Genomic DNA, 20,099 nt, shown 5'->3' on the forward strand with positions numbered 1-20,099 from the left:
AATGGACACTATCTTCTCTATGTCTGTTTTGTTTTGCAGCACTTATTTTGCTAGTGAACATTCCAGTCAAGCCTGAAGTGCCAAACAAATTAGAACAGGCTAACAACATGCTCCCTTTTTAAAATCCAACAGGAAGGAGCAAGAGGCAATAGTCTAATTTCTGGATATGTAAGAACTCACTGCTCTGTAAACCCCTGCTAAAAATCAGGGCATCGAGTGCCTTCACACTTCATACAGCCACTTCCTCTTCCCATTTCTTCCTTTATATTTCATAACATAGAAGCCAAGGTGCCTATATGTATCTCTCCTCAGAGGGCATCCATAAAGGAAGAAAAACCAGTCTCTTTTGTCCCTCAGTCCATGAGCTTCCCCTGCTTGCTAGTCTGAGGTCACAAGAAGCCTAAACCGAGGTGTCCCCTCCCCAGTCCCAAATAAGTACAAGAATAAACATGGGAAAATTTATGCTTACATTCACCTCATGAAAAGGGCAGAAGAGACAAGGTAATAACCAAAAGCTTAACCTCAGCTTGGATTGTGAGTTACAACTGATTAATATCCCCCAAAAACCAATGAAGTGGCCAGGCCAACACTAACATTGCTGGCAAAGCTATACAGATCAAAAGCATGCAGGTAACCAAAAAAGCATGCCTTAGCTGCAGCGCGAGGGAACTAGAATAAAATACGTTTGCTAATACAAGCTACATTCACATCAGGAATGCTCACCCACTGGCAGCAGTGCTGCTACAATCTTACCAGCAAAATCCTTCCGCTGAACCTGGTCTAAGCAGCAGTACGCTGAGCAAACTCCGGCTCCTTCAGCACCCTGCCCCATACTCTCATGAGGCTAATGTACTTTATGTAAGATCAGTAATAGGAATCTCGGAGAAATGTTAATTAGCAGCTATAAAACTCATGCTAATTTGAGCTAGAGAACAGTGTAAAATTCAATTACAAGAGAGAAATGCCCTTTCCAGCCACCAGGGGAAGTTAGCTTCTAATTTTACCTTTTGGTTTCGGGGCAAGTCTTGAGCATTTGCAGGAGGATTGAAATTCAAAACTAGTCTTCGAAACTCCAGCAGGTTAAACAATGACTGAAAAGAAAAAAATTAAAAAACATTTAAGGACTTCTACAAACAATACTGAATTCTTTCAAATCATGCCTTAGTGAAATAAATGAGATGTTTAAGATCTGAAATGAAACCTTAGCATTGCACAAGCTAGATTTCACTTCGCTAGACATATTTTCATGAGAAGACAATTATTATTTTTTGCCACGAAACCAGCATAACAAAAGAACTTCTTTACACTTAATCACACCAATGGAACAATAATTTTAAATATAGGTAAATTATTTTTTGTAACAAGAATTTTATTAGTTGTAAACCTCAGTTTTCAAAATTAAAGCCTTTTAGCCATGTAAAATTCATCTTGTAGGCCCTCTATCATCTGCCTCCTCCACCCAGAGAGTACACCTTCATCTATGTGACTTAAATCCACTTGCAATGATCTCTGCTTTCTGCATTCTGTCCACTCCTCCCATTATTCTAGGATCTGAATGATGTACATTACAGTAAGGAAACTGGGTTATACAACATTGCACGTAACGAACCGATAACATTCTCATTTTTTCAAACAATAAGAAACAAATGAAATCAGGTGTCCACAAGCACACCCACAAAGAACCCCATGGTGTAACACACACGCTTCAGCCCAGAGAGTAGAAGAACAAGATTTTGTTGGCAAAATAAAGTCAAAAGCAGTGGCTGAGAACTGAAGTCCTCAGCACTTGTGTAACTGCATCACTGCTTTTCTGAACAGGCAGACAGCACTTCAACTCAAGTTCACTGCATTACCACAGGCTAGAGTTCTGATGAAGAAAGCGTAGCAGAAAAGTTCTAAAGCATTTGAAACACGCTCCTCAGAGAAGCACAGGAAAGATTTGCCCTCCTATTCATATCCTTTGGGTTTATAATCTATAATAAACTCCCCCCTCCCCCACCCCCAAAGCCCCCAATCACATATTAGTTATTGATTGTGGAAAGTCAGAGTTTGCCTACCCCAGCAACAGACTTTGATCCCACAACTTGTCCAGGTAAAGATTTCAGTCACAGACCACAGCTGATTTAACAGGATTTCAACACCACAGTGCAAAAACAAATTGTGAAGAGGCACTGTATTTATTCTAATAATTTAGAATATGTTGCAAGGAAAAAAAGCTGAGTTGATGCTTTTCAGAAACATTTTCACCTCTCGGTGGAAAAGCCTGTACCAGTTTTAACTTCTCCCCACAGTTTACAGCATCTCCAGCAAGATGAAAAGGCTAAAGTTGTCTTTCCTAACATTTTTAGATTTAAGAGTAAGTAATAGAAAAAATATTCACAAACACCAAACAAAACAGACCTTTCTGACCTTGCTAAATCAACAAACAATGGAGTAGTCAGGCTTTTTTTTTCTTTTTCTGTTTTGCTGTTCAAAACACAGGTTCCCCTTTTATCCACCCTTGCAAAGAAGGGAGATCAAAACCCAGAGTCCTTTGTTTACTTACTCAAAGCATGGAAAATGTTAATATTTAATTCAAGTGTCATTCTAGAAGTTCATACTAATTGAACTTATGTCTCATGATGTAACAGCATTCCACCGGTGGGCTCTTCGTCAAGCAAAACATAGCACGGTCTTATGCACAAAACAAACCAGCTGCTGAAATATAATGTCCAAAGATTGACTTCTCTCCATTACTAATCCAAGTACCATCAAAGGGCCAAGAAGCTGAGCTGGCCAAATTTGTTTATGTGCATTATGAAATGAGTACAGAAAACTGTACTAAAGTTTAGAACTTTTGCCTGGCATTCAATCCACAAGTTTTTTCACAAAAATTTTATTTCTTCAGTCTAGAACTCTGAACTGTGAACACGTAACCCCGTGTTTTACTAAGATGAATGAACTTAATTATTCTCAGCAGCTTACAGAAGTGAAAGGATTGTCCGGTGTGCTCATTTCTTCTTCTTCGGCTTTGCTTTACTCAGAATTTCCTATGCAGGATATTCAGTTGTTAAACTTTTCTCTAGAACAGCTTATGCTGCGCGTGGTCATACTAAGATGCAGCAGAACACTCACAGTTAACCTACTGCCAACATAAATGCTAACAGGACAGTATCATGCTGTAGCTCTTCTATACTGAGTTAAATTAAATTCAGGAAACTTCTACCTTCACAAAAGAAAAGATAATTTCCCAGTGCAAGTGCAAACAAGTATATAATAAGCATGCCTGAGACGAACTAACTTTTGTGCCCAGTGTACCTCAAGGAGGAACCTACAGTTCTTCCTGAGGTAAGGAGATCTAAACAAGCTCACCTAAGCCCTCAGCACAGCGGAGACCCCCCCACCCCAGTGCTTCAGAAAGGGGTTAGGCAATACAAGTCCTAATGTGCTGAGCCCTCCATTGCCCAGGCTTCCTACACCCAGGGTAAGTAATGCCATGGAGCAGAAGCTGTTCTTCTGCAGCCACCAGGAGAGACACAGCAGAGACTGTCCCTGGCCTAAGTGCCACCCACTGGCCCCAGGCCAAAGCATGGCCTTCCAAACACATTGCGTGGGGCAGCACTTCACCTCTCACCCACTTGGCTTCGGCTACAGAAAGGTGTCCGGAGTCCCACTGCAAGAAAACAGTCTGGATCTAAAAGCTGGATACTTCAAAAGCTGGACACTTCATTTCTACTGGTCTTGATCAAGTATGTTTTAAATTTACCAGTGTAAAGCATGCAAAAATTACTCATACAAGAACAATTCTCCAAAAGGTGGGGTGTTCCCCCCCCCCCCCAACGTATTTAAACCTATTTAAAAGCTGTCACCTGGAAACTTGACCAAGCTAAGGCTAAGGTAAGTTACATCAATTCAAATTATCATGAAAACAAACAGATTTTTAGAACACCTCCCTCCTACCATGTCAGTTTGGGGGCTAAACAAGATAGTGAACAAAAATTAGAATAAAAACACCACCAAAAATCCAGTGTCAGTTTAGGCCATTGAAGCTAACCATGCTGAATGACAACAGACATACTGTGGCTTTCTCCTGCTGTAGGTGCTGATGATGTAATTTCTGTTGTGCCAGAGCTTGGTAGAGTTGAAGCTTCAAGACTTTAAGACACTAAAAACATTAGCCTTTCTGAATAATGTCTACCCACACTATATAGAGTCCAAATGCAATTTCAGAGTATAACCTGCCTTGGCTTTACCTAAAACACCCTGCTTAACCCTTTCCCCGCTTAATGTCTAGGATTATCAAACATAAGGACCCTGGCAGAATTTAGGTTGCTTGAGTGAAGAATTAATTCTTAACATTCAAGAACTGTAACATTGCATTAATACAACAAGAAAATAAATTAGTCATCATACTAAATCTATAAAAGCTTGGCATGCAACACAGCTCATGAAGAGCCACCAGCAGAGTCCTAAAATAGCAAAGTTACTGATATCAACAATACTTGGAGAGTAGGAAAACAGTACTTCTGCATCTAGGTAACAGATGACTTACCAAGCTCCCGCACAAAGCTTTAGACAGGCTTTCTGATGGATTCTTGCAAGTTCTGTGAGCACAGAGCACTAAAACCAGCCGTTTCACTAACAAATGTAAGAAAACCCTTCGCTTTCTTTGACTAGCAATTTTGTATTTGTTCCCACCATTGAGAACAAAAAAGCAAGAAATTCTGCACAGAACTGGGGAATTCTTAATATGGATCAACTTTACACAAGTTTACACGAAAACCTAATTTCGTAATACTAGGAACACAGCCACCTCCCCATTCAATTCACAAAGGTAAAGCTTGGAAAGGAGGACTTTCAAGTTGTTTCAGACTACTAATTCTAAACGAGTCAGCAAGATGACAAAAACATTCTCATTTGGCTGAAAATCGTCTAGGATATTTTAAGTAGAATGGATACATTTGACCAGGGCTGTTAACGGCTGCAGAAGACCTGAGCTTCTAAGGTGATAAGAGAAACAAAAGCAAAACCCAACCAGTTACTACCGATGCTTAGCAAACAAAATAGGACAGATCTACTGGTACACAGCTGGAACACCACCAGTGTATTGTGAAATGTGATCGTCATTCCAGTTTCTCTTAGAGCAGCCCCAAGAAAAAGTTGTGCAATTTCCATTCTTGTGGGAGGCCACAGACTCCCTGTTTGTAGGCTCTGTCTTGCTAAAGGGAAGGCTTTTACCTTTTACCATCAAGGCAAGGATGCAACGACTGGCGTGGGTGTACATAAGGATACCTATGTGTCAACAGCCAATACTGGCTAGGAATTTGTCCAAATTAGTGCCAAGGCTTGAGTTTTAACTGGAAAAAAAATACAAAGACTAACTTGAATTTTGGCATAGAAAATTTAGGAAGGACTTAATTTGGCTAGTACCCAAAACCTAAATGTATCTTATTAGCACAGCCTGAAGAGCAACTCTTTGGCAGAAGAGTATGCGTTCCTACAGAGTTCCTAAAGGAATTGCTTTAGGTACTGGCATTTAGCTAAAACATGATCTTGTGTAAGTTGAAAGCTTATATATGCATTAAACACATCACAACACCCATTTGCCTCATTTAGTCATCTGGGGCATTTTACTCATTTACACTTTTACATTTATTCAGATTTTAAAGCCACGAAGCAGAGACCATCTACCTTCATTCTGAGGAACAAGCACAGAGGAATCTCAAAGAACGAATACATTATTATTGCACTAAAAATAAAAAGCAAAAATAGAGCTCTGCCTGTGTCATTAAGTATATTATTTGGAATAGTTTGCCTCTGCCAACATAACAAATTAGACTTACATTTTCACTTTATAAACAATTTTGGTGATTTACTGTATAGACAGCTAGTTTTAGTGGGGTAGATTAGCCGTTATTAGGAATAATTTTTTATTCATGCCATTAATCTAAATCAAAGAAAACACAGAACTTTATGGAATGTATGTTCCCACCTGCATGCATTAGCATATGTTCCTTCCAATAACATTAAGAACTTCAAATACCGAAAACAATTACATTTAAAGTACTATGGGGGTTCAAAATAAAAGTACTCCTAAACACTGCACTTAGGCTTATTAGTGACTTACCCTCCCTGCATGCCTCAGATTGAATATTAGTGTCCGAAGCTCCATGCTGCAAAAACATAACCAACTTCACCGGCAACCAAGCCCACTTCTCTCCAACATTCAAGTCTTTTGGAATCTATACCACTAAATGGGGAGAATCACTTCTCCCTCCTCTTTAAGGCCTTCCCACCTTTTCTATTTATCAATCTATGTTACTGTTTTCTCTTTTGGTTCGTATTTTTAAACCTACTTTTCTCACAACAAAGCCCATGAAGTAGCTGTCGCCTCTGCGCTGGCCGCTCTCTGCTCCTGCATTATGGTCCTTTCCACCCAGCACGTCCTTATAACTCACACTTGGGCTGCCTCCTGCTCCGCTCTTGGACATTTTACTCGTGTAAGTGGTAAGTCCTGTTGTCAGGATAGACTAATGATGGGCATTAAACGTTGTCATCAGGCCTATGTTTGAGCCTACGCATGCACTGCACAGCAGTAAAACTCAGCAAGCACGGATACAACAAGAATTCTACCTGCGGTGCTTAAACTAAAAGGAAACTGCTATGTGGATATTCAAATGAATTTAAACACATTTTACTTGCAATGTAGAAAATTACTGTAACAAGACTATTGAGAATTTTAAATATATGTTCTCTTCAGCATATAACAGCCCCGTGTTTTGTCTTTTAACTTTTAGAGAAAAAACCACCAAGCCTTAAGAAAATGAGGAAGTCACCCAAAATACACTCCTGAATCTGCTTTTCTCCATGCATTGAGAATTTGGCACAGTCAAAAGCCTTCCTGAAAATCCCCGCATTCTTTAGAAAATTGCATGTAAGGAAGAGGGAAGGGAAGAGAGGAAAACAGCTTCCAAGCTGGGACTTGAGCAGATTTCTGTTCAAACCTCATTGTGAAAGTATAGGAAGAGGAGGGTTTTCTTCTGCTCTCCCTCTCTGAAACAAAACTCCTACAGACAGATATGACACTGTCTTATGGCTGAACTTCTGCAGAATAAATCCACATGTACGGTCGCAGCAGTCAGGGAAATACTTAGCATTTTCAAAGTCACAAAGACATTCAATCCCGGGTCTTAAAAGCTTTGGAAAGTATCTCAAAAAAGATGTTTTTATTTATGAACAGTTAACGAATCGGCATTCCAAAACACTGAAAAACAGGGTATGAAACACAGTTTTAAGCTGTCATGTTTTGCTTTTCCAAAAGGCTGAGGTGTAACATGGAAGAAGATGGGAAACAGCTTTCATATTGTTTGATATTGAAAAGTCAAACAACTGGCTTGTATCAGAAAGAGCGTGGCCAGCCGGACAAGTGCAGTGATCGTCCCCCAGTACTCAGCTCTGGTGAGGCTGCACCTCAAATCCTGTGTTCAGTTTTGGGTCCCTCACTACAAGAGGGGCACAGAGGTGCTGGAGCGTGTCCAGAGAAGGGCAACAAAGCTGGTGAAGGGTCTGGAGCACAAGTCCTATGAGGAGCGGCTGGGGGAACTGGGGTGGTTTAGTCTGGAGAGGAGGATGCTCAGGGGATCTCCCTACCACTACCTGAAAGGAGGCTGTAGGCAGGGGGGGGTCGGTCTCTTCTCCCAATTAACTAGCAACAGGACAAGAGAAAATGGCCTCAAGTTGCACCAGAGGAGGTTTAGATTGGGTGTTAGGAAAAATGTCTTCACTGAAAGGTGGTCAAGCATTGGAGCAGGCTGCCCAGGGAGGTGGTGGAATCACCAACCCCGGAGCATAATTTTAAAGACACATAGATGCGGAGCTTAGTGACAGACTTGGCAGTTCTGGGTTAATGGCTGGACTTTATGATCTCAAAGATCTTTTCCAACCTAAATCTTTCTATGATTCTATTCTAAACTAACTTAAGACCTCTAGCAGACTTGGGTTAACATTTTGAACAAACAGCTCACCATGCTATTACCAGCTGGCATTGAGAGAACATTTACTTGTTTATAGCAACAAACTCAGAACATTACTGCAATTCAGAAGACGGATAAGTATGATATGTGTCCAGAAGAATTCACTTTATACTCGTGTCTTGGCACATACTAAAAAATGCCATTCAACCACTCCTCTATTACACGTTCGAAGCAAGAAAAAATTCTATTAGAATGTAAAGTAACAGCCAGCATCTCTTTATATGGTTATGGTTTTCAACTTCTTGCCTAAACGCACAAGAACATGAAATAAGTTTGTGGTACAACTTTAAAGAACACACCTAAAGAATGCAATGGCTTTATGCCCTTCCGAACCTAGGAACTGCACACACGATCACAACCCAACACTTATTCTTTATCCTTTATTTTAATTAAATAAACAACTATTTATGAACCAAAGCTAAAGCCATCATTTACTAAAGCTTTCCAATCCTTCACAACAGAAGTTTTGCAATATTACGTGCCACTAAATATAAAGGCAAGAGTCTGAAAAAATCACACAAGCAACCAGAGGGAACTGGAGACCACAGGGAAGAACAGAAAGCAGGAAAAGGAATATCCTGTCAGCAAATATCACAGGATGACTGAACCTGTAACAGGTCAATCTTTACTTCAGAGGAACAGAAGGAGCGACAGAGGGAGGAAATGCAAGAAACTAGATTTTCAACATCATTATTCCTCTGTCCATGAAACTCTACAGAACAATTTAAATCATTATTCCTCCCCACACTCCTGCTACAGGCTGTTCCACAGAGAAAACAGCAGAAAGAAAATATTCCATCAATGACCATTTTAACTCAAATGGAGATTTGGCACTAAACGCTCTTCAGCACGCAACCTTCCATTGCATGTCCAGGGGAGCAAGGGAGTCACGTACAATGTACATCCATTCAACTCTTATTATATACTAGGCTTTTTGGTATTAATGCACTACCACATCATCCATCACAATCCTTCTCATTCAACATGACAAATGGGAAAAACAAAACAATGCCAAGTTAGATACTTGTGGTAGGCTGCTTTATAGATGGTAAGAACAACAGCTGAGACACCAACTGGAAAGAAAATACTTGCTTGATTCTCACTTATCAAGCTGGCTTGCTTCTTCCCAGAAGTAGAAGTTTAGGATCAAATGAGATCCTAACCCCCAATATATTGACATCAAGAAAGCAAGAAGGCTGCTCCTAAACATGACACAACAGAGTGAAACACCAGAAGTGGTGTTAGGGACCCTGAAATTAAAAGTTAAAGAGCATCCATGGAGATTTGTGCTTGTAAGACAGTAGCTTGCTAATTCTTCATTCTGCAGGCTATGTACTTTGCGGGGGGGGGGGGGGGGGGGGGGGGGGGGGGGGCGGGGGGGGGGGGGCGGGGGGGAAGCCTCATTTTTGAATGGCTAACCAGACTTTGACAGAATCCCAGAGAAAAGGCTGTGGAGATGACAAATCCCAGCTGTCCTGTAGGGATAACTAATTTGGCAAAAGGAAGAGCTACAATCCAGACAGGCCTGTGGGAAGTCAAGAGACGTGGGAAAACACTACACCTAGTACTTCAGGTATGGGACTGGGGGGAGGGGAAACAGAGCAGCATTTACAGTAAAACTTTCATGTGACTCCCCACACACTTTCTTCCTTCCATCCGAAATGTGTCTTAGCGCAGCGAGTGGACAACATTCACTACTACTTGGTACCTCCCATGATTTCAAAGGGCAAGTACTGTCAGTGCATTGCTTCCCACACATGACTGAAACCCTGTTTGGAGCTCCAAAAGATAAAAATTAGTCTTGTGCAATGTCCTAAAGCAAAACACCTGGGAGAAAACTTGCATGGGCAGCAAGCCTACAGACACAGTATCAATAGCGCATCCGTGTCCTGTGCATTACCCACCTTTGGCATCCTACATCCTGTAAACACTTAACTTGTGCTCAGCATGAAACAAAGGAGCCGCTTCACAGGCTCAATAAATGTATTATTTATAAGCCATTTTCAGACTATAAACTCTTAAAACCAAGGAAGATGGTGAAATTACCTTTTTACAATGGAGCCACTGAGATTTACTGAAAAAAAGGAAGTAGAAACATGTAGTGGTATATTCATTATTTGTTTCTTTAAAGAACTTAATATCTAAGTTCTATTTCAAGAACAGATACACACTGTTACAATAACGAGAAAAATAAAACCCACACAAACCACCTTCTGGAAATATTCTAAAGCCTCAAGACTTTGAGATCCTTCTATAAAAGTTAATCTAGCTAAACAGCAGCAAAAGTATGTATTGGTGAACTCACGCCAAAAATGTAGGTTTATTACGAATTCAAGAGGAGGCGGGAAAATTGTCGAGGGACCTGATTTGTTTCTTGGTAAGGAAGAAGGGGACATGCTTTAGTACAGTTTCACTTTGACATGTTTTCAGTTTTAAATTCAAGCTGTTATCAAGTCAAAAGTCTTCAACAGCAGGACAGATTTTTAGAAGTTAGTGTGGAAGAAATTACTGTTCATTTTAATGATGCTGAATGTAACTCTTGAGAGCAGAACTTTGTTTTGGAGCTAACTGAAGAGAGACTCCTCTTTTTCCCCACAGAAGAGGATGACTTTCACATGTGCGTATTTCTCTAACGCACAAATAAATACAGATTAAAAGACAGTATTTCCAGCAATGTTTGAATCTTGTTAGGGTTTGCTGTCACTCATTGCAAACATATCTTAAAAGAATTTCATGCCCTTAGTGCAAATACAACAAACCATTGATGACTACATTTGACAAAGTCAGCTAATTGGTGGCTATAAAGAAAGATGCATTGCATAAGGAAACTGTCAAAGTGTCAAAAGCACTTTTTTTTCCTTAACAAGCACCCCTTAAATAGAAAGAAAAAGAGTTTTCTTCCTTTGCATTTTAGTTTCAGATTATATTACACAGTATATCATTGTGACTGACAGTAGTTAACACTTAGATATTATTGACCTATGCGATGTGTCAGGTTTCAAAAGACTCCTAAAGAAAGCCTCAAAATGTTTCTGCATAGTCAATGCAACCCAAGGAGTCAGTCTGCCCTGTGGATAAATAAATACGGTATTAGCTAATGCTCTAAATTAACATGCATTAAATTTCCTGGGATGGTTGTTTGAAACCTAAGTCTTCCTGGCTGGCAGACAATTTAATAACCTAAGTTTTCAACCAACCGAAGTTACAAATCTTTCAGTGGTTTACTTGAATTACATTCTATAGACCTAAATACAGAAGTTTAGCTATGTTTTAGGATCAAACCATTATAATTCCAAATGCCACAGATTTTCACATAATATGGGTAATGACCATAACAACTAGTCAGCCCTCTTTATAATCTGTTTTCAAGGTATAAAGTTGCACATCGGGTATAAACAACATGAGCTCATAGGTCTAGCATAGGTTTTAACATTCTCTAGCCTCTGTTCTTATCTCTGTAGTTAATGAATTACAATTCAAGTTTCCCTGAAAACATATATTTAAACATTTGCAGTCTACCTTGTATAAGTATTTCTTTTACAGAAACGCACATACACATGAAATCAGTCATCTTGAGATTTGGGACTACTATGGAATGTAAAATCTAATTACAAAACAAAGTAAAATGCCAAGTCATATTAGCCCCACAAAGAACTGTATGGAAATAAAGTGTTTCTCTATATTAGCACCAGGACAATGTTTCTGCTATTGAAAAAAGTGCTATGCATGTGAAGGAATAAGGGAAGGAGGAGAGATGAACAAGGGAAACATAAAAGATCTCAGGAAAACAGAAAACTCAAACACGTGATAGATTACTAGATGCTGAAAGGGGTCAAGAACATAAAAACTTTGGTGGGAAGGGAGGTGGTAGAACAAATAAAGAACTCTTTCCATTTCTTTACCTACAGCGCAATTATCTGCAGATAATTAAATCCCGCCCATTAAAAAAAAGACCAAAACCAAAACAAACTCACTCACCACAAACAAAAAACATCCATGCAACATCAAGTAGTCAAAAAGAACATGGATAACAGCAATCCAATTTATGTAGTCTACTGGGATTTCAGAGTAATTTCTAAAGAAGTCAATCAACAAAAACTTTTAACTACGCAGTGATGAGGTAAGATGGAAGGTCCAGACACAGACAAATAGGCAATCAAAAAGAAAAAGAGGGCAAGAGCAAACCACCTGTTCCATCCCGAAGTGATGCTACCGGAAATTCACAGAGTCTGTGATGGTAAGCAAAATTTAGAAGTGATCTAGAAAAAGGAGCAAGTGGCAAGATGACCAAGCTTGCTTAGTATGGAGATAGGCAATGTAGCAAAAACAAGAGCTGGCAAAGATGAAGTGACAGAAGGATCATATGGGACTGACAGACTGTAATAAAGCTAAATTCAGCACAGGTAAGTGTACAGGGAGGTACCTGGTGGGAAGCAATCCTATAGGAAATGACAGGCACCAAGCTAAGCAGTATTATTCAAAACTCTGAATTTATGGCAGATAGGTCCATGGAAGTATCAGTTCAACATATGAAGTAGTTAAAAACAGAATAAAATAATTCAGAAAGGAAGACAGAATGAAATGGAAAACATTACTATAGAATCATAGGGCAGTTCAGTTCTGAAAGGACTGGTGAAGTCTCTTGCTGAACTTCCTGCTTTGAGCAGGAGGTCACCTGTGAGATCAGAACAGGCTACTCGGGGCTTTTTCCAAGCACATCCTAAAAGCCTTCACGGTTCAACAGAGCCTGTACAGCCTCTCTAGGCAATCTCCACTGCTGCCTGTCCTCACGGGAAATAATGCTTATCTCCAAGCTGAACCTCTCTTACTCAACTTACTCCCATTGCCCCTCATCCTCCCAACACGCACTGCTGTGAAAAGCCTGACTCCATCTTCTCAATGGTCAACTAATGCAGACCATACCATAGCTTCACAAGCTGACTTTGTGGCCTGTCCCCAGATAAACCAGAAACCTCCTTGATTCTCCGTGACCTTTCAAAGATGATAAAGAGTGGCCCTGCTAAGACTTCCCACCATTCTCTTCAGCACCACTGGATGCAGCTCAGTGGGTCCTGTGGACTTACATGGTGAAGTTTTCTCAAGTAATCTCTGACTCAGTCCTTAACCGCTGCTCAGAGTTCCTCTCCCTGACCAAACACAGATGAAGACTGAGGCAAAGGAAGGCACCGAGCACCTCAGCCTTATTTAAGCCTGCTGTCACTAAATCGCCTGCTCTATTTAGCAACAGAACCATGTTCTCCTTGATCAGCCTTTTATGAGCATCAAAATCTCTTCTTGTTACTCTAGACATGCCTTGAGACATCACCTCTAGGTTAGCTTTCACTTCCCTAACACCATCCCTTCATGCCTGGGCAACATTTGCAAACCCCTCCTCAGTAGTCCATCTTTGCTTCCATCTCCTGCACACTGCCTGCTTGCATTGGACCTCAGCCCTCAGCAGCAGAATGGCCCCTTCTGGCTGTTAGAGGATGCTGCCAGCTTTCCTGAGCTCCTCTGCACTCCTGAGCTACTTCCTATGAGAACCCAGACATCAACTCGCTCAAGAAGCCAAAATCTGCTCTCCTGAAAACTCTAGGGTCTGTACCCTGTTACTCTTTCCTCACTCCCATCAGCATCTTGAACTCCACTATTTCATGGTCACTGCAGTCAAAAGTACCCACATTATTACCTCTTCAACTAGTTCTTCCATTTTAGGGAACAGCAGGTCCAGCTGCACATCAGCCCTAGTTGTCCCATCGGTAGTCATATCAAGAAGCGTTCCCTGCTACCCTCCAGAAATCTGGTTTGCTTGTGTCCTGCTATGCTGGACTTCCAGCAGGTGTGAAGATGTTTATTAAAGTTCCCCATGGGAACCACAGACCGTGATCCAGAGACTTCCTTGCCTCTTTAAAGAAATCTTGGTTCGCATCCGCATCCTCATCCTCAGGAGGGTGGTCTCTAACAGACTAATCAGTGATACCTCTACCAATCTCTCCTCTGATCCTGACCCACAAACTCTCATCTTAAAACTCATCTTGTCCCACAAAAGCATCACATACATTTTAGCTGCTCCTTCACAAGGAAGGCAACACCCTTCCTTGTCATCCCTAGTTGTCTTTCCTGAAAAGTCTGTATCTCTGTCCATCATACCACCTCATAAGTTCATAGCTTACACCTTGACAGGTTTCCTGGTCCCCCAACCAAAATGCTACTGGAGCTACAAAAGACATGTAGAACAGCAACAAGATAGATAACTCAGCAGTCAGCTTGGGAAAAGACCACCAACCTGTTGAAAGCGAGTATGACAGCAGTCCACAGAACTGTAACGGCAATCAACTTTTAACTGACTTGTCCACCAGGAGACATGGAGGCAACAATATAAAGCTAGTGGGAGCCAGGTTCAAAAAAACAAACAAAAAAAACCAAGGCAGTTTTCATGCAGTAGGGAGCACAACCATATAATTCCTACCCAAAGGAATGGGTACAAGAAGTTTTCAGGGTTCAAGGGAGACAAGTACATAAAAGAGAGGTCCTCTGGGGATTACCGACTAAAACTAAAAGGATTAAGAGACTCCCCCAAGATACAAGCAGTTGGAGGCTTGGGAGTGTTTTAACAGAGCAGTATCATGCGTAGTGTTTGTACTCCTCTGTAAACATCCATTTGCTGAAATTGCTAGGCAGAACACAGATCTGAATGGACTCAGCCTGAATTACAACAGCCATCAGTATGAAAGTAACAGCATTAGTTTCTGAAGTGCTTCAGCCTGACAGTAATTTGTTAAAAATATTAGATATTTGCTTCGTCTTAAAACATCAGACTATGAGAAGTTACAATATGCTGAATTTGCTTCTTGTATAGTAAAAATAAATTTCCCCCTATTGTAGTCCAGTTTCACCCACAGTTTTCTGGTCACTTTTGAGTATCTCTACAGATTATTTACAGAAGCATATACAGGTTTAGCGATTACTTCTTTAAAAAGAAAATCTCTTTAAAGATGGATTCATAAAGTTTATGTACAATGAATTATTGATACTAGAACTATGGTGGGTTGACCTTGGCTGGATGCCCACTAAAGCTGCTCTATCACTCCCCTCCTCAGCTAGACAGGAGAAAGAAAACATAACAAAAAGCTTGTGAGTCAAGATAAGGACAGGGACACACTCGCCAATTACCATCACAGGCCAAACAGACTCAACTTGGGAAAGTTAGTTTCATTTATTACCATTCAAATCAGAGTAGGATAATGAGAAATGAAACCAAAACTTAGAAATACCTTCCCCCACCCCTCACTTCTTCCTGGGCTCAACTTCACTGCTGATTTTCTCTAACTCCTGCCCCAGCAGCAGTGCAGAGGGACAGGGAATGGGGGTTGCAGTCAGTCCATCACATGTTGTCTCTGTCACTCCTTCCTCCTCAGGGGGAGAACTCCTCACATTCTTCCCCTGCTCCAGCGTGGGGTCCCTCCCATGGGAAACAGTCCTCCATTAACTTTTCCAAAGTGAGCCCTCCCCATGGGCTGCAGTTCGTCATGAACTGTTCCAGTGTGGGTCCCTTCCACGGGGTGCCATCCTTCAGGAACAGGCCGCTCCAGCATGGGCTCCTCCCTCCACAGGTCCTCCCAGGAGCCTGCTCCAGCACAGGCTTCCCACGGGGTCACAGCTTATCTGGCATGGGGTCCTCCACAGGCTGGAGGTGGGCATCTGCTCCACCATTAACCTCCATGGGCTGCAGAGGAACAGCCTGCCTCACCGTGGGCTTCAAGGGGAATCTCTGCTCTGGCACCTGGAACATCTCCTCTCCTTCCTTCTTCAATGACCTTGGCGTCTGCAGAGCTGTTTCTCTCACATATTCTCATTCCTCTCCTTGGCTGCAATTTGTTGTGCAGGGTGTGGTTTTTTCCCTCTTTTTAAGTATGTTATCACAGAGATGCTACTACCATTGCTGATGGGCTCAGCATTGGCCAGTGGCGGGTCTCTCTTGGAGCCGGCTGGCATTGGCTCCACACATGGGGGAAGCTTTTAGCAGCTTCTCACAGAAGCCATCCCTGTAGCCCTGCTGCTACCAAAGTCTTGCCACGCAAACCCAACATTAGATTTCACTAGAAAAGTTGCAGTAACTGTACTCATTTCCCTACTGAGACTATCTTAAAAAAAAAAAAAAGGTAGTTTTTAACTAAGCTACATATACACTAGAACAGACTAAAAACACATATATTGGCTGCATTAGGTAAAACAACCCAAAACAGACACACCTGCATCTGTATCAGACCTTTACTTTCCTCCTCCAAGTCTTTTTCTCTGTTATTCCTTCCTTAACCCTACTCAGCTATTTCCTTGTAGCTATTCTATAAGCAGTCCATGATTGAGAGCGTTTCACTTCCTCTGCATACCCCCATTATCAGCCACCCCCTTCCAGTCATTTGTATGCGTTTCTTTTAATATAAAAAAGCCTGTTCCTCATCCGTAATCCAGTTTTCACATGGTTTCAGGCATCCACAATTGTCATTGATGTCAGCGTGAGCTGCAGACATCCAGGATCTTCAGAGACTCAACTCACTGTCTTCAACAACTTTTTAGTAAGAAACATTTTGAAGCCTCGCTTAGTTATGCTACAGTACTTTCTACACTTCAATCAGACTTACGGATGAACACGTTAAGAGATGCAATAAATAAGTAATGCTCAAAACCATCTCATGCAGCAGCATAAACTTCCCAGGAAAACTGGTATCTTAAGGTATCCACTGAAAATAACTCACCTCACAATAAATACAATGAAGAGTATACACTGCTAACCAAAGAGGGGGCTTACCTGAATGACAGCACTAAACCAGCACGTGTTGCCAACATTCTTTAATCCTACTGGACAGTTGTCTTGCCGCTTTCGATCATAAGGGTTTGGAGAGTCACTCCATACCTCTGGATGTGTCCTCTTTAAACTTGCTTTATTTTCTGCAATACTGGCTTCTAGAACTCTTCGGAACAGAATGGAGGGAAAAAATGTGAGAAAAAGAAAAAAAAAAGAAAAAAAAATACATGACATAGTAAAACACCCTCATTTACTAATACAGACAATTACATCATCTGCTAACTTAAAGTTGCTGAGTTTGGTTTTAAATATATATGCAATAATATGTCTTCAAAAGGAAGACGTTATTTTACTTTTAGGTATGTTACAGTAATTCCCTTACCTTTTGGAAAATAGTATCAGTGAGTGAGTGAATTTCCTGTAAGAGCTCTAGATACAAGAGCCATGTCTGTCAGTCATCAATTATTTAAGAACAGATTCAAACACGATGGACAACAAGAAATCTTAGGCAGCACTGTTAGTGGAGTGCTTTCATCTACAAATGCTTTTATCGGTATGCACAGCACAAAGGCATCAATATTTATTTTACTGACAGGAAATCAAAGCTAGCTAGGCAAACTTGCAAAAATGAAAGATCCTTTTTTAGTTTCCATTTTTGCAACTTATGCAACTGTATTAATCACTTTACATAGCAAGTAATTACTTTATGAGCCATGGAAAGACATCTTCCCACAATTTTTCAAATGCCACCCAAATTAGCCAACAGGTTAATTGTACGCTTCAACGATCACTCTTTTTGCAGAAAACTATTCCTAGGTGATTTATGCTGAACGTTGACATTTCACATGACAGTAAGATCTGATGTGTGTTATGCTCCCAAAGCTTCACTCAACACGGCATTTCTATATCAGCACATATTCTTAGACAGGCAACAAAGAACACCTTACAGGTTATCTGTGGTAGCCGCATTTCTAAATAAAAGATGGAGATGGATATATTCAGGTCATACAACAATGGCTCTACCTCATAAGCAAAGCTGCCTGGCATACGCACCACTGACACAGAAGTCACCACCTCAACTACCTGCTCAGACTATCATACAAAAGGCTGAGTGCAGGAATTCAGGAGCTGCGTGACAAGCATCTAAGCAGTCTGAGCAGCATGAAGGATTGCCCCCTTCACTTCTAGATGCACTAACATCCAATAAAAGCAGGTTTAGGCTGGTCTGTAAATGGGAGTTCCTGAAGGACAAAGTTTCAACACCTCAGAAAAAGCAAAGGAACAGGGCAGGGAGCAGGGCACGGGGACAGGAACTGGGACCACACACAATGTAATCCCTCTGTTTCCTAACTGTAACCTTTTGTTTCAAGCTATGCTCTTGTTAAAGCAAGAAAAGGTATCTTACAAGATATACAAGAACTATGAAGCATTATATGAATTTACTGTAGATAACTGCTTTGGGGGACATACTAATTTGTTATTTCTACTTATTTTGGAAAAAAAAAAGTAAAACAGAAGCATTCAGAAAGCAAGACACCACTTGGTATAAATACCACTCTTCTATCAATATATCTCAGGAAGAACCTAAAACTGTAATTTCCTAAGAATTAATCAATTTCTGACTTTTTTTGACAGATAACATTGTAAACAGCACTGAAAGGACAGGCATACAATCCTCTCAACTTTCTGCTCTGACATCCCTTCAAACAATGCACAGGGATGGAACCTGACTCTTCAATAGTTGCTAGTTGCAAGTATCTTTTTACAATAATGTTATCTCCTAAGCAAATTCCAAAATGTAAACAAATTAATTTCCCTCCTCACTGATACAATCCTTCCAAAGTGTTATATGACTAGTGTATCTCTCCTTTAAAAGTTATTTGATGGGGGCATTAAAAGTGAATGCAAAACAAATCTCAAACACATTTCAAATAATTTCTCATCCAGGTGGAATTACTTTTAAAAAAAACACTTGTCTAAACTAAGTTGAAGGGATCTTTAAAATTGACATGAAGACTCTGACAGACTGGAATAAATTCACACTGATGCTGTAACAGGACTATAATACCTACTTCCGTATCACTTTCCTTTCAGCGAAACAATCAAAACTTCCCTGCCCACCTACCCCCCCAGCCAAGCTCAAGATTATTTCAAAATATTTTGAGATTCAAGTTCAGAAAAATAGATATTCTCAAACAGAAGCAGTCCCCTGACCCCAAGGGTATTACCATTCACCAACCTACTAAAATTTCTTCCTTGCATTTGTTTACCAGGTGGGGGATTTCCTCATCTCTAGCTCCATCTCAAATCTGTTTCCATGTCTAATAAAGTATTTGATTCTCAAAGCTTCATATTTTTCCTCAATTTTACTTAACATTATCTGTCCTCAGAGAGCACATGCAATAGCTGCACACCCCACCTGCCAAATTCACTTTCAGTCACAGCGACAGCTGTGATGCAAACTGAAATAAAAGTGAGGACAGTAAATAGGAATTTAATGATCTGCTCAAAAGCTACATAAATGAATGTATTTACAAGCATAGCGAATAAACCTCTTTATAGTATAATGTCCACTACATTATATTCATACAGTCCTGATTTGGGGGACTACCTTGACAAAAAAAAACCCTTAACCAGTCATTGTTCTCAACAAAATTAGCATCCTTCCAGAAACTTAGTACAAGGGTTTAGCAATTCTGATTATGCAGCAGAAACACCCTCTTCGAGACCCTCGAGACCACAGCAGCAGATATGGCTCTGCTGCTGGTGACTATGTAAAGGGTATGGCACTTCTCTAGCCTCACAGGACCAAAGGCTTCCCCACCTCCAAGTGCTAGAATCTGGTTCGGCAGGAAACTCTGGAGTGAGGGTTTGTTAATGGCAGGCTTGGCTCGGGACTTCAAAGCAGTGGTTTATTTCTCTCTCTGCAGCAAGCTGGGCATAGCCAAGCGGCTTTGCAGAGCTGCTTGCATGGGGCTAGGCAGACAATGCAATAAGCCTTGGGCAAAGTAAATCCACAGCACAAAAGTTCAGCCAAACCATTCTGAGGAAGCTCACTAAACGTGCTGCAGAAAAGCCCGCTCCGGCAGGCTACTCGGCTACAAGAGCAAACAAAGCTCTTTACACCGTGACAGTCTTAAAACTGGACATCCAGGAATATCCCCAACCCTACATCCCTTCCCAGTTTCACCTACGGACACAATGCTTAACCACAGTGCAGAGTCCCCAGCACTTCCCATGACAGTGTTAAAAAAAAAAAAAAAAAAAAAAAAAAATGCTTA

At 40.9% G+C, this 20,099-nt stretch overlaps 1 protein-coding gene across 2 annotated transcripts in view; it reads right to left on the reverse strand.

Annotated features, from left to right (window-relative positions):
* USP25 (ubiquitin specific peptidase 25) overlaps positions 1–20,099 on the reverse strand; it is a 97,130-nt gene that overhangs the window by 41,616 nt on the left and 35,415 nt on the right. For both annotated transcript variants that reach the window (XM_040582873.1, XM_040582872.1), the window contains exons 5-6: positions 16,822–16,984; positions 1,005–1,091 (exon numbers count right to left, since the gene is read on the reverse strand). In XM_040582873.1, the coding sequence (XP_040438807.1) occupies positions 1,005–1,091; positions 16,822–16,984 (250 nt within the window). The remainder of the gene's footprint in view (positions 1–1,004; positions 1,092–16,821; positions 16,985–20,099) is intronic.

The sequence above is a fragment of the Falco naumanni genome, chromosome 2 (genome assembly GCF_017639655.2).
Source record: "Falco naumanni isolate bFalNau1 chromosome 2, bFalNau1.pat, whole genome shotgun sequence".
Classification (NCBI taxonomy): domain Eukaryota; kingdom Metazoa; phylum Chordata; class Aves; order Falconiformes; family Falconidae; genus Falco; species Falco naumanni.